The sequence below is a fragment of the Strix aluco genome, chromosome 7, assembly GCF_031877795.1.
Source record: "Strix aluco isolate bStrAlu1 chromosome 7, bStrAlu1.hap1, whole genome shotgun sequence".
NCBI lineage: Eukaryota > Metazoa > Chordata > Aves > Strigiformes > Strigidae > Strix > Strix aluco.
This window is the reverse complement of record NC_133937.1, coordinates 34772047-34795370: the sequence shown is the minus strand read 5'-3', so window position 1 is coordinate 34795370 and position 23324 is coordinate 34772047. Positions and strand designations below refer to the sequence as shown.

The 23324-nt window shown below is 38.4% G+C and overlaps 1 protein-coding gene across 4 annotated transcripts in view; it reads left to right on the top strand.

Moving 5' to 3' along the window:
• CACUL1 (CDK2 associated cullin domain 1) overlaps positions 1–19398 on the top strand; it is a 53286-nt gene extending 33888 nt beyond the window's left edge. For 2 of the 4 annotated variants that reach the window (XM_074831387.1, XM_074831386.1), the window contains 4 exons: positions 7985–8074; positions 11295–11433; positions 14758–14801; positions 15953–19398. In XM_074831387.1, the coding sequence (XP_074687488.1) occupies positions 7985–8074; positions 11295–11433; positions 14758–14801; positions 15953–15993 (314 nt within the window). In that variant the 3' untranslated portion in view covers positions 15994–19398. Of the gene's footprint in view, positions 1–7984; positions 8075–8213; positions 8269–11294; positions 11434–14757; positions 14802–15952 lie in introns of those variants that run through there. The other 2 variants (XR_012624038.1, XR_012624039.1) reach the window with 2 other exon arrangements.
• The last annotated feature ends 3926 nt before the right edge of the window (positions 19399–23324 follow it).

Sequence of the window (23324 nt, the reverse complement as noted above, 5' to 3'; positions counted from 1 at the left end):
GCAAAATTACGGAGAATGAATCAAGTTAGAACTGTTAGAGGTTGATAAATGTAACAGGGAGCATGTCTCCTGTGCAGAGATTTTCCTGTTGTTTGTGCAGTGGGTAAGCAGGAGAGTGTGTGTTGCTCTGTGGCCACCCAGGCCTACATACTTAGCAGATGTGTTTTGTTGTGTTGATCTCCAGAAGCCTGTTGATCTCAGTGAAGCAAGGGACCCTCATCTCTTTGGCTCTGTACTGCTATGACATAATGACTTTCATTAATAAATTCCATATCTAGCTTTTGTTTGTGAATACCCCGGGGGAGGAGCAGTGCAAAAGGCCGAGAGAAGGACTGTGATTGATGCCAAGCTTATAGCCTGATTGTACAGCTACAACAGAGAACACAGGGTTTATTTTGATTTGTTGGGTTTTTTTATTCACTCCCCATGTCTCACCCTTTGGCACAGATAGGCAAGAAGATGGATTGGATTGACTTTTCCCTGCTCTAGTTGGCATTTCTTCCCCCCCCCCCCCCCCCCATTTTGACATCTGTCTCAAATGCATATGAGAAGTAAGCTGTCGTTGCCTTGACCCACAAACTGCAGAGAAAATCCTCTGAAAAGAGGGGAAAACACTGCTGTTATCTTTCAGCTTCTTACAGAAAGCATTGCTCCCACCCTTTTTGTATGCTGCCCTTTTGGATTTACATTCAAGAAGTTGTTCTTCTTTGGGCTTCTCATTTCTATGTCAGATCTAATGCTTATGTTTCATAAGGAGATAGGAGTTAGTTTTGTAAGTGATCTTGTTCTTGAATGGCTGTACTAATATCAAAAGTCAGTGTAGCCCAGGTCTTGGCAAAAATGCACAGAGTATCATTACAGGTTTGGTGCAGCAGAAGTTTGATGACCGTGGCTTTGTATCTTGAAAGGTACGTGCCCTGTAGGAAGAGCTCAAGGTTTCCTTGCATGGTTTAGGCTATGTCTGCATTAATAAGTGGTGTGGTGTAAAGGGAGCTGATCTACAGAGTATGAAAGATGTACATGTTGGTGTTGAGGACCCAGTGTTCGCCTTTACACGTGTTTTGGAGAGTTTTATTTCATGCTTGCTGATGTCTGGTCCTGTAGACAGAATGCCAGTTAGAGTTTGAGCACATCTGGTTTAATCTTGCCCAAAAGGAATCAAGGTAATATGCTCCAAGGCAGCTCTGTCCTATGTACCAAGGAGCAGTAAGTAGGGATGATCAGTGAATTTGCTTCAAAAGCACTTTTCTAATCTGAGCTAAAGCATTAATATATAATCTGGCTTTAGGCATTTGAAATCACTATTCTTTTTTCTTTGAGACACAGAGTGACTACTGGGATGACAGAAGCGATATGTTGCTAAAAAAAAGTCCTGTTTGATTGCTGAGGCTCTTTCCTTCTGTAATATATTGGATGTTGCTCAGCCCCTAGATGCAGCTTCACTTACTGTTTTCCTTAAAGTATGCAAAATCAGTATGAGAAAAAACCTGCACAACCTTACTCTGCCACCTTCATAAAGCTATGCTTCTTGCTTTTTAAGTTTAAGAACGGTGCAGAAAAATAAAATGGTTTATTTCTTATAAAAAAAAAAAAAGCCAGAATTACTTGCCTGTGGAGTGACTTGCTCTCTGTCTTTAGAATTAGCCTGTGTCTGGATAGGTAAAATGAAATGAGAAGAGTCCTTCCTGAGGGGCTTAAAAATGAAGCAAGGTAGCAGAGAACTAGGAGAAAATATTGATTCATTCTGGTGTATTTGTACCAGACTAAAATGGGGTGATTTCTGTTACAATTCCTCTACAACAAAAAGCTAATTTACCTTTTTTTTCCCCCAGCTATAAAGCTGTTGAAATACTAGCTTTGGATAGCAAATGTTTTTGGAGGCAACATGGTCCTATAGCAATAAGGGTCCTTTTTGAGATGTAGGGAAGGAATGCATTTATTATCAAGTTCTTCATTAAAAGTAATTTTAAAATATTTTTGTGCATCTATAAGATTGTGAATCTGTTCAGTGTTGAATTTCTGGCTTACTCTACATAGGCAAATAGTTTAATCCTATTACCTCCACTTCAGATTCCCATTCTAACCTTAAAACAGTGTTTTCCTTCCTTTCCTTCCTTTCTGTTTTCATTCCGAGTATTGGTAGACAGAGATAACTGATAGTGCACGTCAACTGCAGTATGTTCCATTTCTTTTCCAGTGTGTGGGGAGTGTGTTGGGATGCTGCTATTGCAGGATAATCGGCCGTTCCTCCTTCAAAACACTGAATTGGCACATTAATATCAGTCTGTTCTTAGACCTCAGCAGGTACCCCTACCCTCTCAAGAGCTGTATAGGATATCTTTTGTAGTTATTAATCTTTCTTACATCCTCTGTGCTCTGCAGATCTGATGGAATAATCAAGAATAACACAGTCACCGGTTTAAGGGTGGTATCACTAATATTGAAGTGGTAGCTGTGATTTGACAAGGCTAAATAGTTGTATTGTAACCATGTTTGGAAACAGTACTTTTACCAAGTATTTTAGAATACGCTTATATTCTTTAAATAACATTTAATCTCCACACAGATTTTGTCACTGAACTAAACTCTTCATCAAAGAACTAAGTTATTTTAAAATGTTGTAGCAGTACTTCTTATTTTTCTTGTTTCACGTTGATTAAGTTGCAGCACCTCAAAGTAAGGGAATTTTTTAAATTGGAAAACAGTCTCAAATTATGACTGTCAAGTTTAATTGGCTCCTTAGTAAAGAAATAGGAATAATGTTCCTATTTCAATAAACCTTCATAAAATTATAAACATGAAAATATCACCTTATTTTCTAGTTATAGAAATCCAAAAGTCTCTATTTCTGTATTTATAGCTTTGGTTTTTATATTTATTTATTCTTGTTACAACACTTAATATTTTCCATGTAATTAAGACTTGGAATTTTTATTTTGTTGCATTTTTATTAGATACTTAATAAAGCTTTTGGAATATTTCAAAAGTAGTCCGTGGCTTCATTAAATGCCTGTTGGCAAATGCTTAGTAATAAATACAACTTTTTATGGCTTTTTCTAACCTATATTTTAATTCATTACAAGCTTTTGAAGAATTTAACTTGCTAAGAATTTCTTTTTAGTTCTGTTTAAAAGAAAATAAAAATGTAGACTCATGAGGAGTTTGTAACTGCAAATGTGAGGGTTAAGCGAGAGGGAAGGTCAGCTTTCATGCAAAAGGCTTCTGAAGTTCTAGATCGATAGTTAACATGTACAAATTGTACCTGGATTAAAGTAATGAAAAGGTAATACCTGATCAAACTTCATCAGTCAATAATAAAATAGGCAGCAGGTAAAAAAAACCAAGAAACCAAAACCCCAAAGAACAAAAACAACAAAAAAACCCCATGAAAAACAACCAACCTCCCAAAAAACCTCAACCCAAACCAATGACAGCAAAAGCCTACAGCCATATCTTGGGGACAGCAGCTGTAGTGGTTCCTCTCCTATTTAATTGCAGCTGGCACGTGGGGTTCAATGAAGTGCTTTGGGTGGACGGGATCTGGGAGTAAAGACTGGGATACAGGAACCATATAGAAGGTGAACCCGATGTTATCACAGTGAAATAGAAGGGTGTATATGGTCAGATGGACCAGATATAATTTAACTGAGAGAAAGGTGATTTATTATACTATAAATCTGACTAATTGTGATGTGATGATATTCCTAAAGGGTGGAACTGCCAGGGAAGCCTGTGCTGTTGAGGTTTGTTCGGGCTGTGCACTGCTGATGGCTCCATCGTTACTGCTGTGCATCCCGGTATTTCCCTCAGTTGTATAAGGGCTCAAGTTCTGTGGAGATATCAAAGTTGTTGTTCTGCAAAATAATATAAATATTGCATATATATTGGAATAAAGTACTAAAGAGCACAGTTTGTACAATGGGATAAAGATCTCCAGAATACATTTATTTTACTTTGTAACTTTGTTAAGCAATCAGACTGGAGATCAACAGCTGATTAGTATCTTAGTTGTGGAAGCTGTTGGTATTGCTTTTAATGGGAATACACTTTATAATTTTAAGTGCATTGTTGAATTATTACAACTTTGAATAATTCTGCCTAAGCCATACTTATGTATGATTTGTTAAAATATCTTACTTTGAAGTTCAGTTAGATTATTGCAAAGGGAGGAAAAAAAATCTTGTGTGCTAACATGCAAAAGTTTCACTGTTCTGACAGAAAAATTGCATCTTTGCCAAGCAAAAAAAATTTATTTTGAAAGGAATGTTGAAGAATAGAAGAAGATTTTTTTAGAATAGCTAATTCTTAGTTTTTGTAACTGAATCTTGCATTATGAATAAGTGAGTTTGTAAGATATCATCTGCTACTCCTGGAATTACTGGGGTCCTGGATCTTGCCCCAGGTACCCCACTGGAATTAGGAAGTAGCTTAAACCTTCCATCGAGAGACAAGCTTCTTCAGTGTTACTGTGCAATAATGGAGTAACTCAGTTACTGCAGGGTAGCTGGAGTGCTGCTGGTTCATACCTCGCTTACTCCAACATCCACCATTCCTCAAAAAAATCCTGAGGCTATTCTGGATATTGTGTCTTATCTCGGTTCAACAGTATTTCAAAGCATCTTGTATCTTTCTGCAATTAAAGCATTTCATCAGGGGAATCCACACTTCTCTTTGATTCTGCCACGAGTTATTTTCAAGACTATTTGCAGGTTAATTAACTTCTTTGCATATTGGTTACTTAGTCTGTCAAATGCAATATTAGTTCATAAACACTGTGGAGATGGTCAGATAGTATCATAGTGTCATTACCTTTGTCACTCACCTGAGGTTTAGTTTTATTCTGCCTCACCCTTCTCTGTCTTTGTAAATGCCGCAGGTAGAGCTTCTGGGAGTAGGTAGGAGTCTGTGCAGCTTCTGTGTTGTAGAGTCTCATTAATTATTCTAATAACGCAAGAGCCAAAGCCTTAATATTTGGAGGTCTTTTGTAAGATTGTAAAATAACAACAGAGGTAACTTCAGTGTTTCTGGCATAGCTGTTTCTATTCCTTGAGTTTAAGTGACCCTTTCTTAAGTAATATAGGATTGAATGTTTAAGTAGGTTTCATTGCAAAGCAGGAGATGAATTTGTGTGCGAAAAAGTTTTACATCTTTTATCTATTTACTTCTGTCTATAAACCTGCATTGAGGTTTTTTGGATCTATTCAACGAAAGAAGTCTTGTTCATTCTTATGGAAATCAGTCTGAAAATACATATCCTACAGCAATGCTATTCATTCTTCAGGTAATGATAGCTAGCTTTTGGAAAAGTTGTAGGCTGGATTAGTTTATACTCTATGGTTTTAATGAATACTATATTCTTTTAGTTTATTGAGAAACGGGAAATATATGCCATTAGTTATATTGTTGTTAAATATAATACCATCATATTTGTATTTACTGACTGTAAATCAGGAGTGATTTACATTCATATTGTAGCATGTGGTGGAAGCAGTTGCAGAAACAAAGATAAGAAATGTTAATTTCTGAAGCTGCAGTGTAGTGATGAAGATATTTCTGTAGGCTTGTTCTCCAGGTGAATTCTTCCACTGATTTTATTCATGAAATCCCTTTCTAATGCCAGGTGATGTAGTCAGTAATCTAGAACAGAAGCAAGTGGCTGCTCATTTTACTTGCATTATATTGCAAATACATCTGTTCACATTACCTCAAAGGATCATAATTGAAATGAGCTTCATGGGTGAATATTACCTTGAAAAAGTGATAATATTGTGTGTTTATAATGGTGAACTATACTCAAGATGCGGACTATCCTCTTAAACTATTGCTTATACAAGTAATTCTGTTGGTCAGCACCTTGAACATGTTAAGGGACCACTTGTGGGAGTGCTGTGGGGGTTTCATTAGCTGGAAGGAAAGGAGAAAGGGTGAGCATCTTGGACTCCTAGCATGCCCCAGTACCACAGGCTGAGAGGAATGAGGTGGGCTGCCAGTCTGGTGTGCTCATCACCTCTTGTCTTTAATCCTTACATACCATAAAATAAATTTTTTTCTTTGTCTCTGCCATCTACTTGTTCTATGTTATTTAGAAAAAAATACAATTGAAAGGTGACAGTACATATGACACTGTGCTCAGGGTATAGGCACTGTACTTCAGATTTCATCTGTAGGCGGAAGAAGTGTGACCTGCAATTTTCCATTTACTCAGAGATATCCAAATAGTCAGATGCCCTGTAGTTAATTATGTAGTTGTGGGCAGCTTCTGTTAATGTTTGGGTTTGTCCCCAAAGCAACTCTTAATAGCTTCTTTCTTTTCCATGGTATGCCCTGTACATACACAATTATATAAGTAGCTTCTGAAATATTTTTAAATTGCTTTTGCCAGTTATAACTTGGATACTACTGGAGAGCACAGTTTTCAGTGTATCAGGAAAAAAACCAAGAAACTCTGCTAATTGAATTACTTAAAATATTCAAGTGGATTTTAACTCTAGACTTTATGGTGTTTTAAGTTAGTATTAATTTTTAGGCTTATTCCATTTTAAATAATTTGTTATACATAGCTTTGGAACATAATTTGGTATCTATACATGAATAACAAATTTAGAATTCTCTGTTCGCTTTATAAATCTGTTGTTGAATCTTATGATGAAGTATCTAGAGTCTAATCAAATATATATATGTATATGCACACACATTGTATGGATTGTGCATTACTGTCTGCATATCTTCCTTACAAAGCTTTATTCCTTTTTTAATTTTACGATTTGCAACTTTCCTGGCTGCCAAGAGGCTGTTTGAAAAATCTTTAGGAAAGAGGCTGTAAATATGTCATTACAAAACAAATTACAGGCTCTCACCCCCTCAAGGCTTCAGCTGGAAGGAGCATGCACTTTTAAGATGGTTCTCTGTAGAAGAAATTAATCTATAAGAGTTCAATATAACCACTTTGATTACCTGAAGATTAGAAAAAAAAATTTTCTTTTTAATCTATTACATGAGCCCCTTAAACAGTTTCACTGAGAGAAGAACATGCTACCGAAGATTTTTCTTTTTATGGTAAGTGCTGTAGTGGCAGATGCTGAAGACAGAAATGGAGAAACTTTGAGGTTTAAAAACCAGAGTCTCTGCAATGTAAGCACAAAAAATACTCCTTTTAGGCAGAATTGTAAGAGTAATTTCTCCTCTACGTAGTGGGTACAGAAAGGTGTATATACTGCTCAACTCCTTTGTAAAGGAATAAAAACTGAAAGGTGGAAGTTGGTTTAAACCTTATTGATTTTTTTTTTTTTCCCCCTGTAATTCAGATGGATGTACAAACCTCAGATAAATACAAAGCAGGCTAAAGGCCTGGCTATTGTAATATAAGCAGTAAATCTGCTATTGCCAGGTTTTTTCTATGAGAGGAAGATGCAATTACTCAGTGTTTACTACAGGAGAGACTAAAAACGAAATAGAAATGTTCACTTGTGTTTAAGAGAACAAACAACTTCTCTTACTTGATTTTTACTTCTTTTTACACTACTTGGACTTCATTCATAGATTTTTTTTTTTTTTTTTTTTTTTAATCCAGCCTTCTCTTTGTGGACAAGATGCTAAATACTGTGAAGTGAGGATTTGTGGATCTCCAGGTGTTTAGCACACTCAATATGACAGTGTTTCTAAAAATAAATTGTTTACTTCAGTTCTGCATCTGAATACTTAGAGCCATCACTTGCTTGGTTTTTTCCTCAGAACTCCTGCTGCCTGTCTGAAAATGGATGAAAAATAAGTTACTTCACATTTTCATCATACATAATTCTATTTAAAGGTGATGTTTTATTACTCTTGAGAATAGTTGCCAATCAGGTACCTGACTGTTTCCTTTGTGAGGACATCAAATAACAAAAAAAGCACAACTACTTTATTTCTTTGATACAAAAATGTATGTGTAAGAGCCTATGTTTCTTGATTAGAAAAACGTCTAATTCTCTTAATTTTATTTCAGCTTTACTTTTGGAAGCTCAGTCAACGCCGTTTCAAATAACTCCTTCAACCATGGCAAATATTGTGAAAGGCCTGTATACACTACGACCAGGTAAAAAAGAAGAATGTTTCTAGGAGTCTCTCATACTGTGGTTGTGATATGTTTTCCTAAATATGTATGCGGTTACTGTCTATCTAATTCACATTTAACAAACAAATTTGCATTGTGTTTTGTCCCTCATAATGCTTAGTTCTACTGTGCAGAGGCCCTGGTTCTTCTTGTTGCCCATCTGTGAACTGCATAAGGTACCATGTGAATACCAAATTCATTTTAAAAAAAAAAAAAAAGGCAACCCAACTCTTTACTCTGGAGACAGAGGGAAGACCTATTTTTTTTTGCTCTGTAGAAATAAAGAAAGAAGGATGTTTAATGAGTCAGTCATGGCAGAAGTTTAGAAGTATTGAAATGGTGAAAGTTATGTTGTGAGTTGCACTTCAAACAGCCAGATCTTTGACATGAGATTAATGACTGTTTATTCTATGAAGCCATTATTTGGTTGGTATTATTTAATGGAAGAGCTTAATTTAACTCATGAGTACATCATGACATCTTGTGCAATAATTATATTGAGAGGAAAATGGTGTTGCAGATTTTAATCAATTTTGTACCAAAATGTTTGGTTCTGTAAGTTTTGGAGAACTGAGTAGAGCTCTAATCTGTGTTTGAAAAGACTTTAGAAACAGGAAGTATTCAAAATATCCATAAATAAATGGTACCTGCTTCCCTTCCTTTTGCAATACTGATGCTTTCTTCTTACCTTGGTGTGACCGAGAGAAGGATTGTGTCTGAGCTTCAGTCTGGTTTTGCTTTTCAATCCTCCCTTATAGAAATAGAACTGAGGATGGGAAAGCTTTACAAAAAAGCCCTTTTTTGTAGTGCAGTGTTTCGCATGTGTACAAGCCAGGAATGTGGTGGACTCTCCACTTACAAAATGTAGTGTGGTGGGGTGGTTTTTGTTTTGTGGGGTTTTTTCGTTGCTGTTTTGGGGTTTTTTGGTTTTTGCTTTTTTTTTTATTTTATTTTTAATCGGGTGCTGCTATGATTTGAGGGATCTGGGGAACTACAGGCCTGTCAGTCTGACCTTGGTGCTGGGGAAGCTTATGGAACAGATCATCTTGAGTGCCATCACATGGCACATACAGGGCATCCAGGTGGTCAGGCCCAGTCAGCATGGGTTTATGAAAGGCAGGTCCTGCTTGACTAACCTAATCTCCTTCTATGACAAGGTGACCTGCTTAGTGGATGAGGGAAAGGCTATGGATGATGTTTACAAAGTAAAAGCCTTTGACATTGTTTCCCACTGAATTCTCCTGGAGAAACTGGCTGTTCATGGCATGGACAGGCGTATGCTTCGCTGGGTAAAAAACTTGCTGGATGGCTGGGCCCAAAGAGCGGTGACGAATGGAGTGAAATCCAGTTGGCACTGGTCACAAGTGGTATTCCCAGGGCTCAGTATTGGGGCCAGTTCTGTTTAATATCTTTGTCAGTGATCTGGACGAGGGGATCGAGGGCACCCTCAGTAAGTTTGCAGACGACACCGAGTTGGGTGGGTGTGTTGATCTGCTTGAGGGTAGGAAGGCTCTATAGAGGGATCTGGACAGGCTGGAGCGATGGGCCAAGGCCAATTGTATGAGGCTCAACAAGGCTGAGTGCCGAGTCCTACACTTGAGGCACAACAACCCCACGCAGTGCTACAGGGTTGGGGAAGAGCAGCTGGAAAACTGCCTGGCAGAAAAGGACCTGGGGGTGTTGGTCCACAGCCAGCTGAATATGAGTCAGCAGTGTGCCCAGGTGGCCAAGAAGGCCAATGGCATCCTGGCTTGTATCGGCAATAGTGTGGCCAGCAGGACTAGGGAAGTTATTGTTCCCCTGTACTCGGCACTGGTGAGGCCGCACCTCGAATACTGGGTTCAGTTTTGGGCCCCTCACTGCAAGAAAGACATTGAGGTGCTGGAGTGTGTCCAGAGAAGGACAATGAAGCTGGTGAAGGGTCTAGAGCACAAGTCTTGTGAGGAACAGCTGAGGGAACAGCTGGAGAAAAGGTCTGGGGAACAGGAGGCTCAGGGGAGACCTTATCGCTCTCTACAACTAGCTGAAGGGAGGTTGTAGCGAGGTAGATGTACTTTTCCCAAGTAACAAGTGATAGGATGAGAGGCAATGGCCTCAAGTTGTGCTAGGTGAGGTTTAGATTGGGCATTAAGAAAAATTTCTTCGGTGAAAGGGTTGTCAAGCATTGGAAGATGTTGTCCAGGGAAGTGGTTGAGTCACCATCCCTGGAGGTAGACGTGTAGATGTGGCACTTAGGGACATGGTTCAATGGTGGACTTGGCAGTGTTGGGTTTACAGTTGTACTTGATGGTCTTTTCCAACCTAAATGATTCTATGATGAGGGAGGTTACTGCATTGTTTTTTGATTAAACCACCTGTACACTAGTAATGGTTATTTAGTGAGTTTGCTGATTAAAGACAAGGCTGTTGAAGCTTGGCATGTACCAACTAATCATATGTGGGAATTGGATAAAAACTCATGATGTGCCTTAGTGAATATATTTAAAAGCACCCCTTTTTTCCAAGTAAAGATTAAGTTTAAGGCAACTGCTACAACCTCTGGAAAATCTGGCTTCAGAAATACTTGAGGAGTGTTTATTTTCTTAGAACTTCTTACACAGTTGCTAGAAACGCAATTTTCATCTTTTGCTCAGTCTTCTGTGTTTCTTATCATCAGCCTTGAAGCAGCTTTCTTGCTTCTGTAAGGCAATGTTCAGTGTAGTGAAGTTAAAGCACATTTCTAACCTGAAGCCGAGCTAATACAGGTTAAAATTATATAATTAACATTAAAAAGTGTTCATCTAAGCTTTGGAAGATCAGTGAGAGAATTGCATTAATTCATTTGAAATGGGGGATGGAGAAGCAGGGTTGTATGGTGATATTACTGTGCTTTCTAGAAGTAAGGCTCAGGGAAGAGAGGTATAAATTTTTGTGAATATGCTTCCCAGAGTGTTACAAGTGTTACAAATGATGAGGTTGACAACCAAAAAAATAATTCCTTTATTTACATGTAAAATCTGATTTTAACAGTCTGATTATTTGTTCTGCTTTAAGGCTTAGTTTCTATGGGTTTTGGGGGATGGTTTTGGATTTTTGTTTTTTGTTGGTTTGTTGGTTTGTTTTTTTTTTTTTTAATTCAAGATCCTAAAATGTATTTAAAATAGAGCAAAGTTACATTTGTCAAAGAGTACATGTTTTGTTGTTGCTTTCCCTCTCTTTACAGAATGGGTACAGATGGCACCAGCTTTATTTTCTAAATTCATCCCAAATATTCTACCCCCTGCTGTGGAATCTGAGCTTCAGGAATATGCTGCTCAAGACCAGAAACTTCAAAGAGAGCTTATGCAGAATGGATTTACTAGGTAATAATTATTAGTCTTCAGTAGTCATTGTGCTGGACAGTGCTGAAATGGTAACAAGGAATACACCTAAAAATATTGAAGAAATAGTTTAAGAGTTAATAAAGAACCTTCACAATTCCGTATCTGAAATATGGCCTTATTTTCCACATGTTTTGAGCACTACCAACCCTGCAGATGGTACCAAAAAGTAGATGATCGGAAGTCTTGAAATATTTTCCTGAAACAGATGCTTACAGTTCATGCCTCCCTGTGTTTTGATTATGCTTCTGGTACATGATCATGCTTTTGTTCAGCCTTTATCTTGGCTGTTTATTTTCTGTAAGATGACTTTTTCATAATGCTTCTGAAAATGTCAGTTGATGACTTCTCCTTATTCCACTTTTAGAGCTATTTATATAGTTAAGGTGTTTATTTTAAATAGGCATTTCTCTTTTTCCGAGTATTGAATTGAGGGGAAAAAAAAGAACAAACTGTAAAAGACAGTGGAAAATTTTCATAACCTATATTGTTCACTCTGGGCTGTGCCTGTTGCTCTCTGCTCTTCTATTTAACTGCCTAGACAGAAGCGCACAGCACTTTCATTGCAACAGTGTACCGCTTTTGCAGTAGTCTAACACACCAAGATCAGGCTGGGGAAGCTATCGTGCTCTGTTCCCAAGAGGATTGTTTCTGCCTGAAGTGAATACGTCTTCATCTCTCCTGTTACCTGTGCAATGCTGAGAATCTGGCCCTGTAGTTTGAACACCCACTGGATGTGGGAATGGTTAGTGTTAGATGTACTACTCCTTTATCTCAGACTCTTCTGTGGTTTTCCTCGAAGGTAATCTCTCTCTTCAAATCCTGGTAAATTATTGAGCTGCAAAACTCTGCTACTGACCCAAATGCAAATGGTATTGTAGACTCACTCCTTGTAAGGCTTTCTGAGGAAAACAATTTTTTAAGTTAAGACACTAAAAACAAAGCCATAAGAGCTTAGGCTGAGAAAAGCAGTGCATTTGGACCAAGAAACAGAATTTTGAGACTGAGTAGGCATATAATGCTGACAAAAGAATGTAATGCACAGAATAAAACAAAAAAAGGAACACTTTAGTTTTGTGTAACTTTCAATCTTACTAATTCCACACGTGGCTTATAATAGTTCTGCTTACAACTATATTTTACCTGTTTCACACTTCACAGATAATTAAAAATGAAGCTTCAAGTAGTAACAGTTCATATCCACAAAAACAGTGGGTTTCAGAAACATTTTTCCCTAGGTACCTGAAAATAAGACAGGCTTGTCAGCTTGACTGTGAAGTTCTTTGGCTGGTACTGAGGAGGGTAATGTATAGAAGGCTAGGAGGGGTAGTAGGAGGGATCCTGACCATTGCAAAGCCTAGATGCCTCTGTGGTGCTCTCTTGTCAGAGACTTGGTGGGATCCTCACAATATATTTTAGCAACTGTTTTATGCAGAAAAGTAATTCTATAGCACTGGAACTAATGTAAATCCATAGGAAACTCTTTCTGTCCTGTGTAATAGGTGGGAACAAAGAGGAGATTAGGACTTGAGGATAGTCATACAACGAAGAACTAAGTAAAGGTCTCTGTGTCACATGTTGTTTGCAGAGTCTAATTTCTAAAAGTTCCTCTTCCTTTTGGCTTTCTGCAGTATGGGATCTTCTGGGAGACATATGAAGAGGTTTGGTATGCCTTGTAGGTTTAGAAAATTGGCCCACCCTAGCCTATGCTTTTGTGCAACTGCCATTTCTGTGTAGCTTGCTTTCAATTTATTAAATAAAAATGCAGAATAAAACTTTGCAGTGGAATAACTGATTGATGGCATTTAGTCTCTGATGAATGTGTTTTGCACAACGTAATTTATGTGGTTGTACCGTCGGAGTCAGTGCAGTCTGGTAAACATGGAGTTTATATAAAATGTTAGTGTCATTAAAAGGACAGAGGTAAAAGAAAAATGAAGTACAGATAATATATTTGCTACATGGCATTTTGCAGTGGTATTTGAAATGCATTTTTCCTTGAAATGTATTTCAAGATGTGATATGCTTCTTCCTGTCTTATGAACATAGGTTATATTTATTTATAGCTTTTCAGAATTGTTCTGAGGTTATATTCCTACACGTATAGATGTATATATTTATAGGTATGAAAGGCTTGCTTTTCTCTTACCAAGTAGTGTGCCAAGTCTGTTCTCATCTGGGTTCGTATGAAATGTCATCTGTTCTCCTCTAATTGCACCAAAAATGGTGATGTCTTTGCTGCTTCATTTTCTACAACGAAAACCATGAAGAACACAGCGCAGTGAGGTGTCTTCAGCAGCATTAATGGCATGTCAGGTTCTAGTTGAAATAGTCAGCTTATCAGCACTATTAAATACTATTGTTGCAGAAAGTGGGAACACAAGCCAGTTGCTTGGCGATATTTCTCTTGTGAAAGACCTTAATCAAGGCACACACAGCAAGTCCATCACCTTAAGAGTGGTTTCAGGGAAGAACACTTTGTATTATTAGAAAAACCCCCAATTTCTACCAACTTCCAGGAGATAAATTGGAAACTATAACCACTGTGATGAAAATATATTGGAATCTCTCTTCCTTATATAATGATATCAGTAGTATATCTATCATTACGAGAAACTTGAAGCAGCAAGATTGTCCAGCTTTAAGAGTTTGTGTGCACAAGAGTAAAAGGAAAAAAATGTTTTCCAAATAGATGGGAATTTGACTTTGGGTTTTCAGGAGCAATGATGTCAAATGATGTTTATACAACCTTAGTTATTTAAATCCTCTGCTTGAAGAGTGAGTGCTGTCAGCTCAGACTTGCTTACAGTCTGATTGTTGGGTTTCAGGAGCATCTTAGCTTTTTAGACTGATAGATGGAAAGTTTTCACAGTTTTGTAAAGTTTGGTTGAGGAGTTTGAATTAAGGAAGACAATTTTGTGCATGACTTAAGACTACACTGAATATGAGCAATTGTCCTCATCTTAATTTTGTAAAAAATTATCCTATAAAATCAAACCTACTATCTTTAACAAAAGGATGAACTAAATAAATCTATAAAATACAGACTATACTTCTGTTTTAGTAAATTGAGAGTCCTGCAGTCATGTGTTATTGCTACTATGTTTGCATTTTGTTTCTAATGTCTGTAAAAATTGATGATTTTGCTGAGGTATTTCACTGTTTTTCTTTTTTTAAAATCATAGAATGCTTTGGGTCTGTAGGGACCTTTAAAGGTCATCTAGTCCAACCCCCTTGTAGTGAGCAGGGATGTCTTCAATTCGTTCAGTTTATCATGAAAATACCTTTCTTCCCCTTCTTTTCTAGAGGTGACCAGTCACGCAAGAGAGCTGGGGAAGAGTTAACTTACAGTAAGTATGCATCTAACCCTGCCCTCCAGTGTGCTGCAGTCCCTGATGGGTTGGGCGTACAGGTAGTGGTGGACTTCTGGGTTCTCTGGCGTGGCGTGGTTTCAGAGACTGCATCTCCACATGTAGCTAGCTGTCTGCCAATGTAACCTTTACCATTCTAAGTAATAATACAGACTTCTTGGCCCTAGAACCTGGCTAACTGTGCTAGAGTCTCACAGCTGCCTGTAAGGTAGTAAGATATCCTAGTTACTGAGGCCAGGATACTTCCACTTCATTTAAGCAGAAGCCGAGGTCTTGAGGAAAAAGAACATAGTTGTCCTAAGTCTCTCCCTGATCAGGACAGACGTAACGGGCAATGAAATGATGAGCCAGTCCACCTCTGATATCAATCTCCCACTGGTGATGCGTGTTTCTGTCTATTGACAGAACAGAGAGTTTGGAGGGGTTGTGCTTTTCAACTTGGAACCCTCAGTTACGTGTCTAATACAACCCCGGATCCTCATGGCAGTATTTGGCTACAAATGTTCGAGTCATGCAGCAGGGAAGTTCTCTTCTGTTTGTAGATGAAGTCTCTTGCTGCATGTTTAACTGTTAGGTTCTTTACTTTGTCACTCCTTTAATTTCCCCCAGTATAGATTAGGGAGTCGGGGGAAGAGACACAGGGAGGAATGATAAGTCCATTCTTGGTTGCTCTACTCCAGACAGCCCTAATTTGGGTGCAGTCAGTCAAAGGTCCCATCTTCTGTGCTGACTCAATATTTGGCCAGGAGAGAATCTAGTCTCATACATTCTAGATTAAAGTACAGCGTCCTCATTGTCATTAAATAGCCTTGGGGATTGGGGAGTAGTATCTGTTCTGGTACTGTTGTTGACTTTAGTTCATTTTATTGCATTCTTTCCACCAAGTTTCCTCCTGTGCTTTCAGCTGAGTATGTTTGCTTTATTTCCTACCATAAAATGTCATATAGTTTTATGATGAACTCTTACTACAATCTGAAATGAATGAATGGATGTCTACATGGTATATCAGTTTACACTGTTAATGTTTTGCAGGCAATGCTGGTTTTTGGGCTGTGGGGGGAAGGGGGGCAAAGGACATAAGGTGGAAGTTTAATGTAAGAGAATTTCTTGAACTTTTTCTCTAATTTCAGATGGCTCATCAGCTTGTGCAAGCTCCAGGGGGTACAGATAGTGAATATACTGGATCAGCTTCTATTCCTAGCCAGAACAGACACTGGAGGAGCGCAGGTGGTATCCGGAGCCTCCTTTGGCAACTGCTGATACTCGAGCTCTGACATGAACTATGCCTCAAAGAAGAGTTTTGGACTTTCTTCTTTATATAATAAAATGACAGTTGCTGCTACAATTGGGATGACTTTGAAAGACATGATTCCTTGGTCTAGCCTATCAACAAGTTCATGTTCTGCGATTTTTGTGAGGAATGCACATTGAAAAACAATCCTTTCAAAGTGGAAATGGGCAGCCGAAATCAGCAGCTTCCAAAAGCATTAGAATGGAAGAATCTTTTTTGCACTCTTTTCTTAATATTAAGGACATTCTTAAAACTAGTTAACACGTCAGTGTATTAGTTTTTAAACTTCAAGGTATTTTCTGGAGCTTTTAATTAAATAATAAGAATAAATTTTCATTATTTTGCAGTATTTGTTTGTTAGTTTAAAAATTGTCACCTTTTAAGAGTTGGTCCCGTATAAACGTATCTTCTGTCAGGGAGTTTTCCAGATTTTTCTTTTTATCTTTTTTTTGTTACTTGGTATTTTGAAATCTGTTTTCCTATGTGTTTGTACTCTGTGCCTTCAGCTGTGCACTTTGCAACTTTATAGACCATATTTTGTTACTGCAAAATGTGTTCTTGAGGAAAAACTTGATGTGAACAAACATGCTGCAAAGTTGCACTTTTCTCTTGCATTAATGGGAGGTGAATTTAAGGAGGAAGGAAGAAAAGTTGAACCTATCACCATCACTAATAGTGACTTGGAAGTTTGTCCCCTTTTATTTTTCATATGTATTAGTGTTTAATGCTGGGACCAACTCTTGTAGAACCTTTCTCATTGACTTTTCATTGGCTTCCATAATTGCAATAGATTGAGATGTGAATTCCAGACTGAATGAAATACTAAGATGTGTTTTATGCTGTGCTGTGTAGAAACATTGTGGGCAAAATTCTGCAGTCCAGTAGGTCTGCAAAGTGCATCTCCATCAGCACGAACCAGCTTTGCACCTGGTTGATCAGCAAACAATGGTACCTGTCCAAGATCACTTTGTGGCTCCTGTGCCATTTCTCCTGTTTCGGGGATGTGATGGGGGTGTGGTAGTGGATGTAGTCAGAATCGGGGAGTTGAGGAGTGGTGTAATGCATGCGTGTGTACCCATCGGCCTCCCGCTTCCAGTCTTGTATAAACTCAGCTGGAGATCCAGCGGAGCCCAGTCCAGGAAATCTGGACCTATGGTCTAAATCCTAATGATTGTGACATGGTCTTTAATCAGTAGTATGGTAATGCAATTCTTTTGTGAGGGGAGAAACATACTTGAAAAAGCAGTTTGACTACAGGTTTGGGTTTTTTTTATTACTATGAATTTATTTTTTATCACCTTTAGTTATGAAGAGACATGAGTTGGTAATACAAAATTTTTCTGAAGTGAAACAAAATTTTGTTCAGTTTTGTCTTGCACAACTCTTATGCCTGTTTAAAAAAAAAAAAAAAACTACAAAAAGCCAACACAACCCCCTTTATGCTTTCATGAGTTCATTACAAAATGCAGGAAAAGGATAAAAAAATAGATGCGGCAGGGACAAAGTTTCTTTTTCTTTTTGTTTTGTATCCAGCCTTCATATAAATGAGTTTAATTCTATCAGTTTCACATCAGCCAGTTTGACAATGCTGTTAGTTTGGAGGGTGGGGAGGAGGAAGAATGAGGAGGATGCTGCTGTGGTTGACAGATTCAAATCTGATTTACCTATATATTTCTTTTATTTAACTTTGAGGAAGTTTTTCTTTTAAAATCAAAAATGAATGCTTTAGTGTTTTGTTTCTTATGTAGAACAATGCTAGCAGTTTAATCTCATCCCCAATAGTGGAAAACCAAACCACTCTTGAATAGGGATTTTTCATGTTGATAGCGTTTGCTTCAACTTTGCTACCAGCTACTCCAGTTGAAGCAGAATTAGATAAAAACAGGGGTTTTGAAAATTTTGCTGAAGTACGCAGTGAAGTTAATGAAGGCTAATAGGGAACGAAACTGATTTGCTGGCTTCCAGATTTTTATCAGTTTTGGCTTTAAACAAAAATAAAACCTCTGATAGTTTCCTTCGCTTTAAAAATCACTATTTGCTGAAATGACAATATTCTTCAGTTAAGAATAGATGCATTAACCTAATTTGGTTAAAGTATGTTTACAACTTCATTACCATTCTAGTTCACATAATACAGTAATCAAGCTCTGTCATCTTTGTCAAGTATCAACATTTTTTTCTGTTCTTAAAGTGATTTTACTGGTTCAAGTTTGTAAATAACATGTAGTGCTTTTGCTTCACGTTTGAGGCAAGGGTTCAACGTTCACTTTACGTTGCATTATGTTTGGGACACAAACTTCTAGAACAATAATTCCATCAAAAGGTAAAGGATTCCTGTCAGTGTGGTTCACTTCGTACGCACTGCGTAGTGCTTGGATGCTTCTCAGTCCTGTGTAGCATTCCCACTTGGCCACCATACCTGAGAAATCTGTTTGTTAAGCACTGTATTATCTTGTAAATTTGGCATTAAAATTCCTGTATGTTTTGGCATTATTAACATAATGCTGAAATATTGTTGATCTGTCAAACACGTTATCATTGTGACTGAGCATGAAACAGAATACAGCGTACTATACTAAATTATTTTGTTTCTCTGTAAACTTGCATTTTACTTACAGTAAAACTAACTCAGCCAACTTGAGCATTGGTACTGTAAAGCCACAATTACCAACAGCATGATCCTAACTGCAGTATTTAATTTAACCAAACAACTTGTGGTAAATCCATTGCATCTGTAGCTTATTCTGTTAAGATTAAGCAGTAAAGTTGGTTATACAATGGGTGTCTTCTTTATGTTGCACTGGTTCCATAGCCAAACCTGCTACATTAAAATATTTTTAGATTAATTTCATTTCTTGATTTGGAAAGTCAAAATACTTAAATTCATCCTGCTGACTACTGTAATAGTAGGCAATTGTCAATATATGGTCAAGATGGTCTTTGACCCAAATGGAGGGGGTCTAACTAGGAAAGTACTCAACTCTTCTACAGTTGAATCTCCTTGATGCCTTTCTGCAATTGTTGAGGAAGTATTTGTGGATGGATACTTTGAAGCAGAAGTTTTTGACTTGTGTTGTTTGATAGAAATATGATGATCCAGATTCATCCCTTTTAATTTTTCCCTAATGTGATTGTTTACTTTCTGCAGGCTTCAAAAAAACCAACATAGAAACCAACCACAAAGGCCATGTTCTGAGTGACTGAAAAATGTTTCCATGTATGCTATGACAACCCCAGTGAAAGGACTATTCTGTAGAACTACGGAATAAAAACCAACTGCTTGAATTTGACTCCTGTCTTCAGCCCAGCTCCAGATGAGAGAAAACAAAGATGTTTTGATGGCTTGACATGCACCACATACACAGAGGACACTGAGTTCAGTTCACAAGGTGCAAATTATGGTACCTTTAGGATCAATATAGTCCTTGACCACAATGAAAAGGTCCTTCTAGGGAGGATTGGTCATTGCCTGGCTTAGCATACTTCCCTTTCTGCTCCTCTGGGACTGTGTGATGACATGGGGATAGTCACTCTGCTGATGTCGCTCTAGTTAAAGCTTCCTTTTTTTGATGGTTGTCTTGTGTTGACCACTCATTTAACTCTTGAAATTGCTTTTCACAGCTGAACACTGCATATAAGTCTATTAATGATAGTACATGCTTTCATTGGTGGTGTTTGCTTTGCTGCTCTGGAGAGTTCCTTCGCTGCTCTTAGAGCACCTCCACTAGAAACCTTTAAATGCACATTAAAAGTTGATGTGCCTTTGTGGAGGTGCTTACATGGTGTAATACTGAGCTGCAAACAGTGCTCCCAACGTTGCCACTGGGCAGGAAAAATATAATAGATGGTCAGGCTTTGCGTGTACCTCATTCTCTGTCTGCAGTAACAGATACACATGCCTCGCTAGTACAAGGTTCAGCCGCCTTTGTGCTGTTCCTTTGGCTGAGAGTAAGCAGGGGAGGGTGAAGCCCTGCAGCACAGTTGCTTTGCTAGGCCAAAGCATTCAGGTCATGTCAGGGCTGTAGCACGTACTTGTGTCCCTTCATGCCCATTCTCAGCACAAAATCTGATCTCAGTCTGTAACTATTATGACTTTTGTGAAAGGAAATGGAGGTCTCAGCCCTATTCCATCTTTTATTTCTAGGTAACATAAAGGAGAATTTGCAGGTAGAGTCTGATCTTTCATTCTGGAGCTTTTTTGGGAAATGCTCTCTGGCTGGTAGAGGAGAGGGATCTTTCCTCCAAGGAAAAGGACTATGGGTCATCTGTCTCTGTTTTTTGTCTGCTGGTCTCCCAAGACAACGTGGTGCAAGACAGTCCATCATATTAGAGTGCACTATGCTTATAGCACTGCAAGACTTTAATTCTGGGTTTAATCTAGGATAAACAATGATCTTTTTGGTAGGCTTGTGAACTTCAGGTATTGGTAATCACAGGAGTGAACCAGGGGTGGACTTACTCTGGCAGGTGCCATTCTAGTAATTGCAAGTCAGAGGAAGTTATTTAGTCCCAGAGGACATTACTTATTATAGCAGAAATTGGTTTGACACTGGCCCAACAAGGTATTTCTATACCTGTAGTGCCCATTAACAGAAAAAGTTTGGAGAATCTAAATTTCATCTTTATCAGCCCTGAAACACACTGGCTTTGAATGGGCAGCAGAATCACGTGTGAGGGGAAGCCTTACCTCTGTCAGGAGGCACAGAAGATCAGTGTTACTGCATTAGCAAAACAAGACAAACTTGCTGATTTGGCCTCAGTTGAAAGCTCCTTGACAAAGCGCTTTGTACTTTGCTAGAGGGAGTGGAAGGATTAAACCCATGTATCTCGACCTAACTTGAATGACTGGTTTAAGGTGATTCCAAAATTTCATAGGCAATGAGGACAAATCCCTTCGGGCTGTCTCCATCTGTCCCTGAGTTGCCCCAGGTACACTTGGTTAATGTTCCTCTTTATGAGCTGTTGCTAACTGATCTAATTAGCACAGAACAGGAAAGTTGATTCCCCTAATGATGACAACAGAATGGATTTAGTAATAGTACTTACTGCCTCTTTTAGTATTGTTTTTCAACTAGTCATTCCTTAAGAAAAACTGTTATAGTTTCTGAGATGACCTGGATCATCACTGGTTTCTGTTAGAGGGTAGCAGGTAATTTTTTTTTTTTTTTTTTGCACCATTTGTCATCTATCAGCAAACTGAAGGATTTGTACGGAGAACAGTTCATAAATTAATATCTTAAGATGGCCAGTGGATGTTACCCAGTGGATGAGGTGCATTGTCAGGATGAGAACACCTCTTCAGAGGTGGTCTGTCTAGTTAGGTTCATGCTGCTGTCCTGTAGAAGCGCACAGCAACTGTGAATTGAATTGGGCTGTGAGCATATACCCAGAAAGTCTCCACGGTCAATTACCATGGGATAGCTAAGGGACTACAAATTCACGTCTTCTCTTCATAGGAACCTCTTCCTGTGGCAGGAATGGCTGAGCAGTGACATACGACCCATATTTGGAATGGGTCAAGGCATGAAATCTTACAATTACCTATATGTTAAGGTGCCTAACTTAAATTCCCTATGTGGTTAACGTGAAGCAAAAGATTTCTTCAGCAGGTACCGCACAGCGCTAAATGGATATACTTCAAGGTTTCCATTTTTGGGTCTCTGTTACTGGCCATGGCCTGCTGGTACTTAAACCCATCTCATCAAAGGCGCTGGAAGCAGACCTTGCCAGACAGGACCTGTCCTACCTGTGCAAGAGTGGAAGAACAGGCCTTGTTGGTTCTTTCTCGTAATGACTTTTGTATTAAGTCTTTACTGAACAGGCACCTGCTGCTCTCCATTGCTTGGACAGCCTGAGTTAGTCAAGGTACACAGTTTTGATGTTTTAGTCTGTTGGAATGAATCTTGGGCAGAATTTCATCGAGCTATAAAACCATTTCCCTTAAAATACAGAGATGCATCATACCTGGTGATTATCTACTTGTAATCTAAATAATCTCATCATCCTATTTGCTCCCTCAGTTACGACTTCTGAAAGCCTGTTCAAGTAGTAATATGCTTTCCAGTTATGGCTCCAATCTTCTACTTCAGAGGATGTTGTAGTTACTGAGTACAGATATGCAGGAGAGAGAGACCCATAGAGCAAAATGAAATTCTCCATGCATACTTCTGTTTCATGTTTCCCTTCGGGGATGTGTCATGAATTGAAAAACTGCACACACAATCCTTCACCTTGTTCATGTTTTGGCATAATAATGTTTTATCTCTTTTCTAATACTTCCCAGTGTTGAATTTGCCTTTTCTTAATAACCACTGTATATCAAGCTAACACTTCTTGGAGCTATCTTCTATAATCCCAAATGTCATTTGTGGATAATAGTAGCTCCTCCTTATGAAATTAAAATTAGGATTGTGTTTTCCCAATGCATCATTTTGTCAGTCAATGTAAACATAGATAATATGGATCTCTCATCCCATTGCTTAGTGAAATGAAGTCCTGTAGCTCTTTGTAGTCAATTCTCTTCTTTACTTCCCTGGATGATGGCACATGAACTTTGGGTTTCACTGTTTACCTCCTTTTCAGCTTTTTATGAACACAGCAATTAGCATGACCCCAGCGCTGTGGCATTCTGCTGGTGACCTCTCTGTTGTGAGCTTTCCAGCGGCAATTTATTCATGTGGAAAAGCTTCTCCCTTATCTCATGGTAGCTTTGTAAAGAGCTTTTGATGAGAGAGCTCACCAAACACCCTGTGGAAATCTGTATCAAAGGATCACACTTGCCACGTGCTTGTTGGGTGATCTGCCTTAGTGTAACTCAGCTACATTTGTTGTATGAAGCCATGTGTCCATGCTATAAACTACTGAGAGAAGCCCTTATCACTCATATTTTATAGCTCACCGTTTTAGCACATAGGTGTTGCTTAAGTGTCTGAACTCTTGACATCACAGATGACAAGAGTTTGAATGGGGATTTGTGATGTCATGCTCTGATCCTGCTGATGAATTGGGAATTATCAAGATTATTTCCTTGGGTAAAATGAAACAAGAAAGACGTTTAGCATGATAATATGTATTGTACTTAGCAAAGAGTTTCTGTGACCATTTCTTTGCTGTAAATTCTCTGAACTCAGATTAACTGGTCATCAACCACTTCATGATTTACTGAAATAGGAGAAGAAAGCAAGCAAGCTTATAACTTGCCAGGTCCTCCT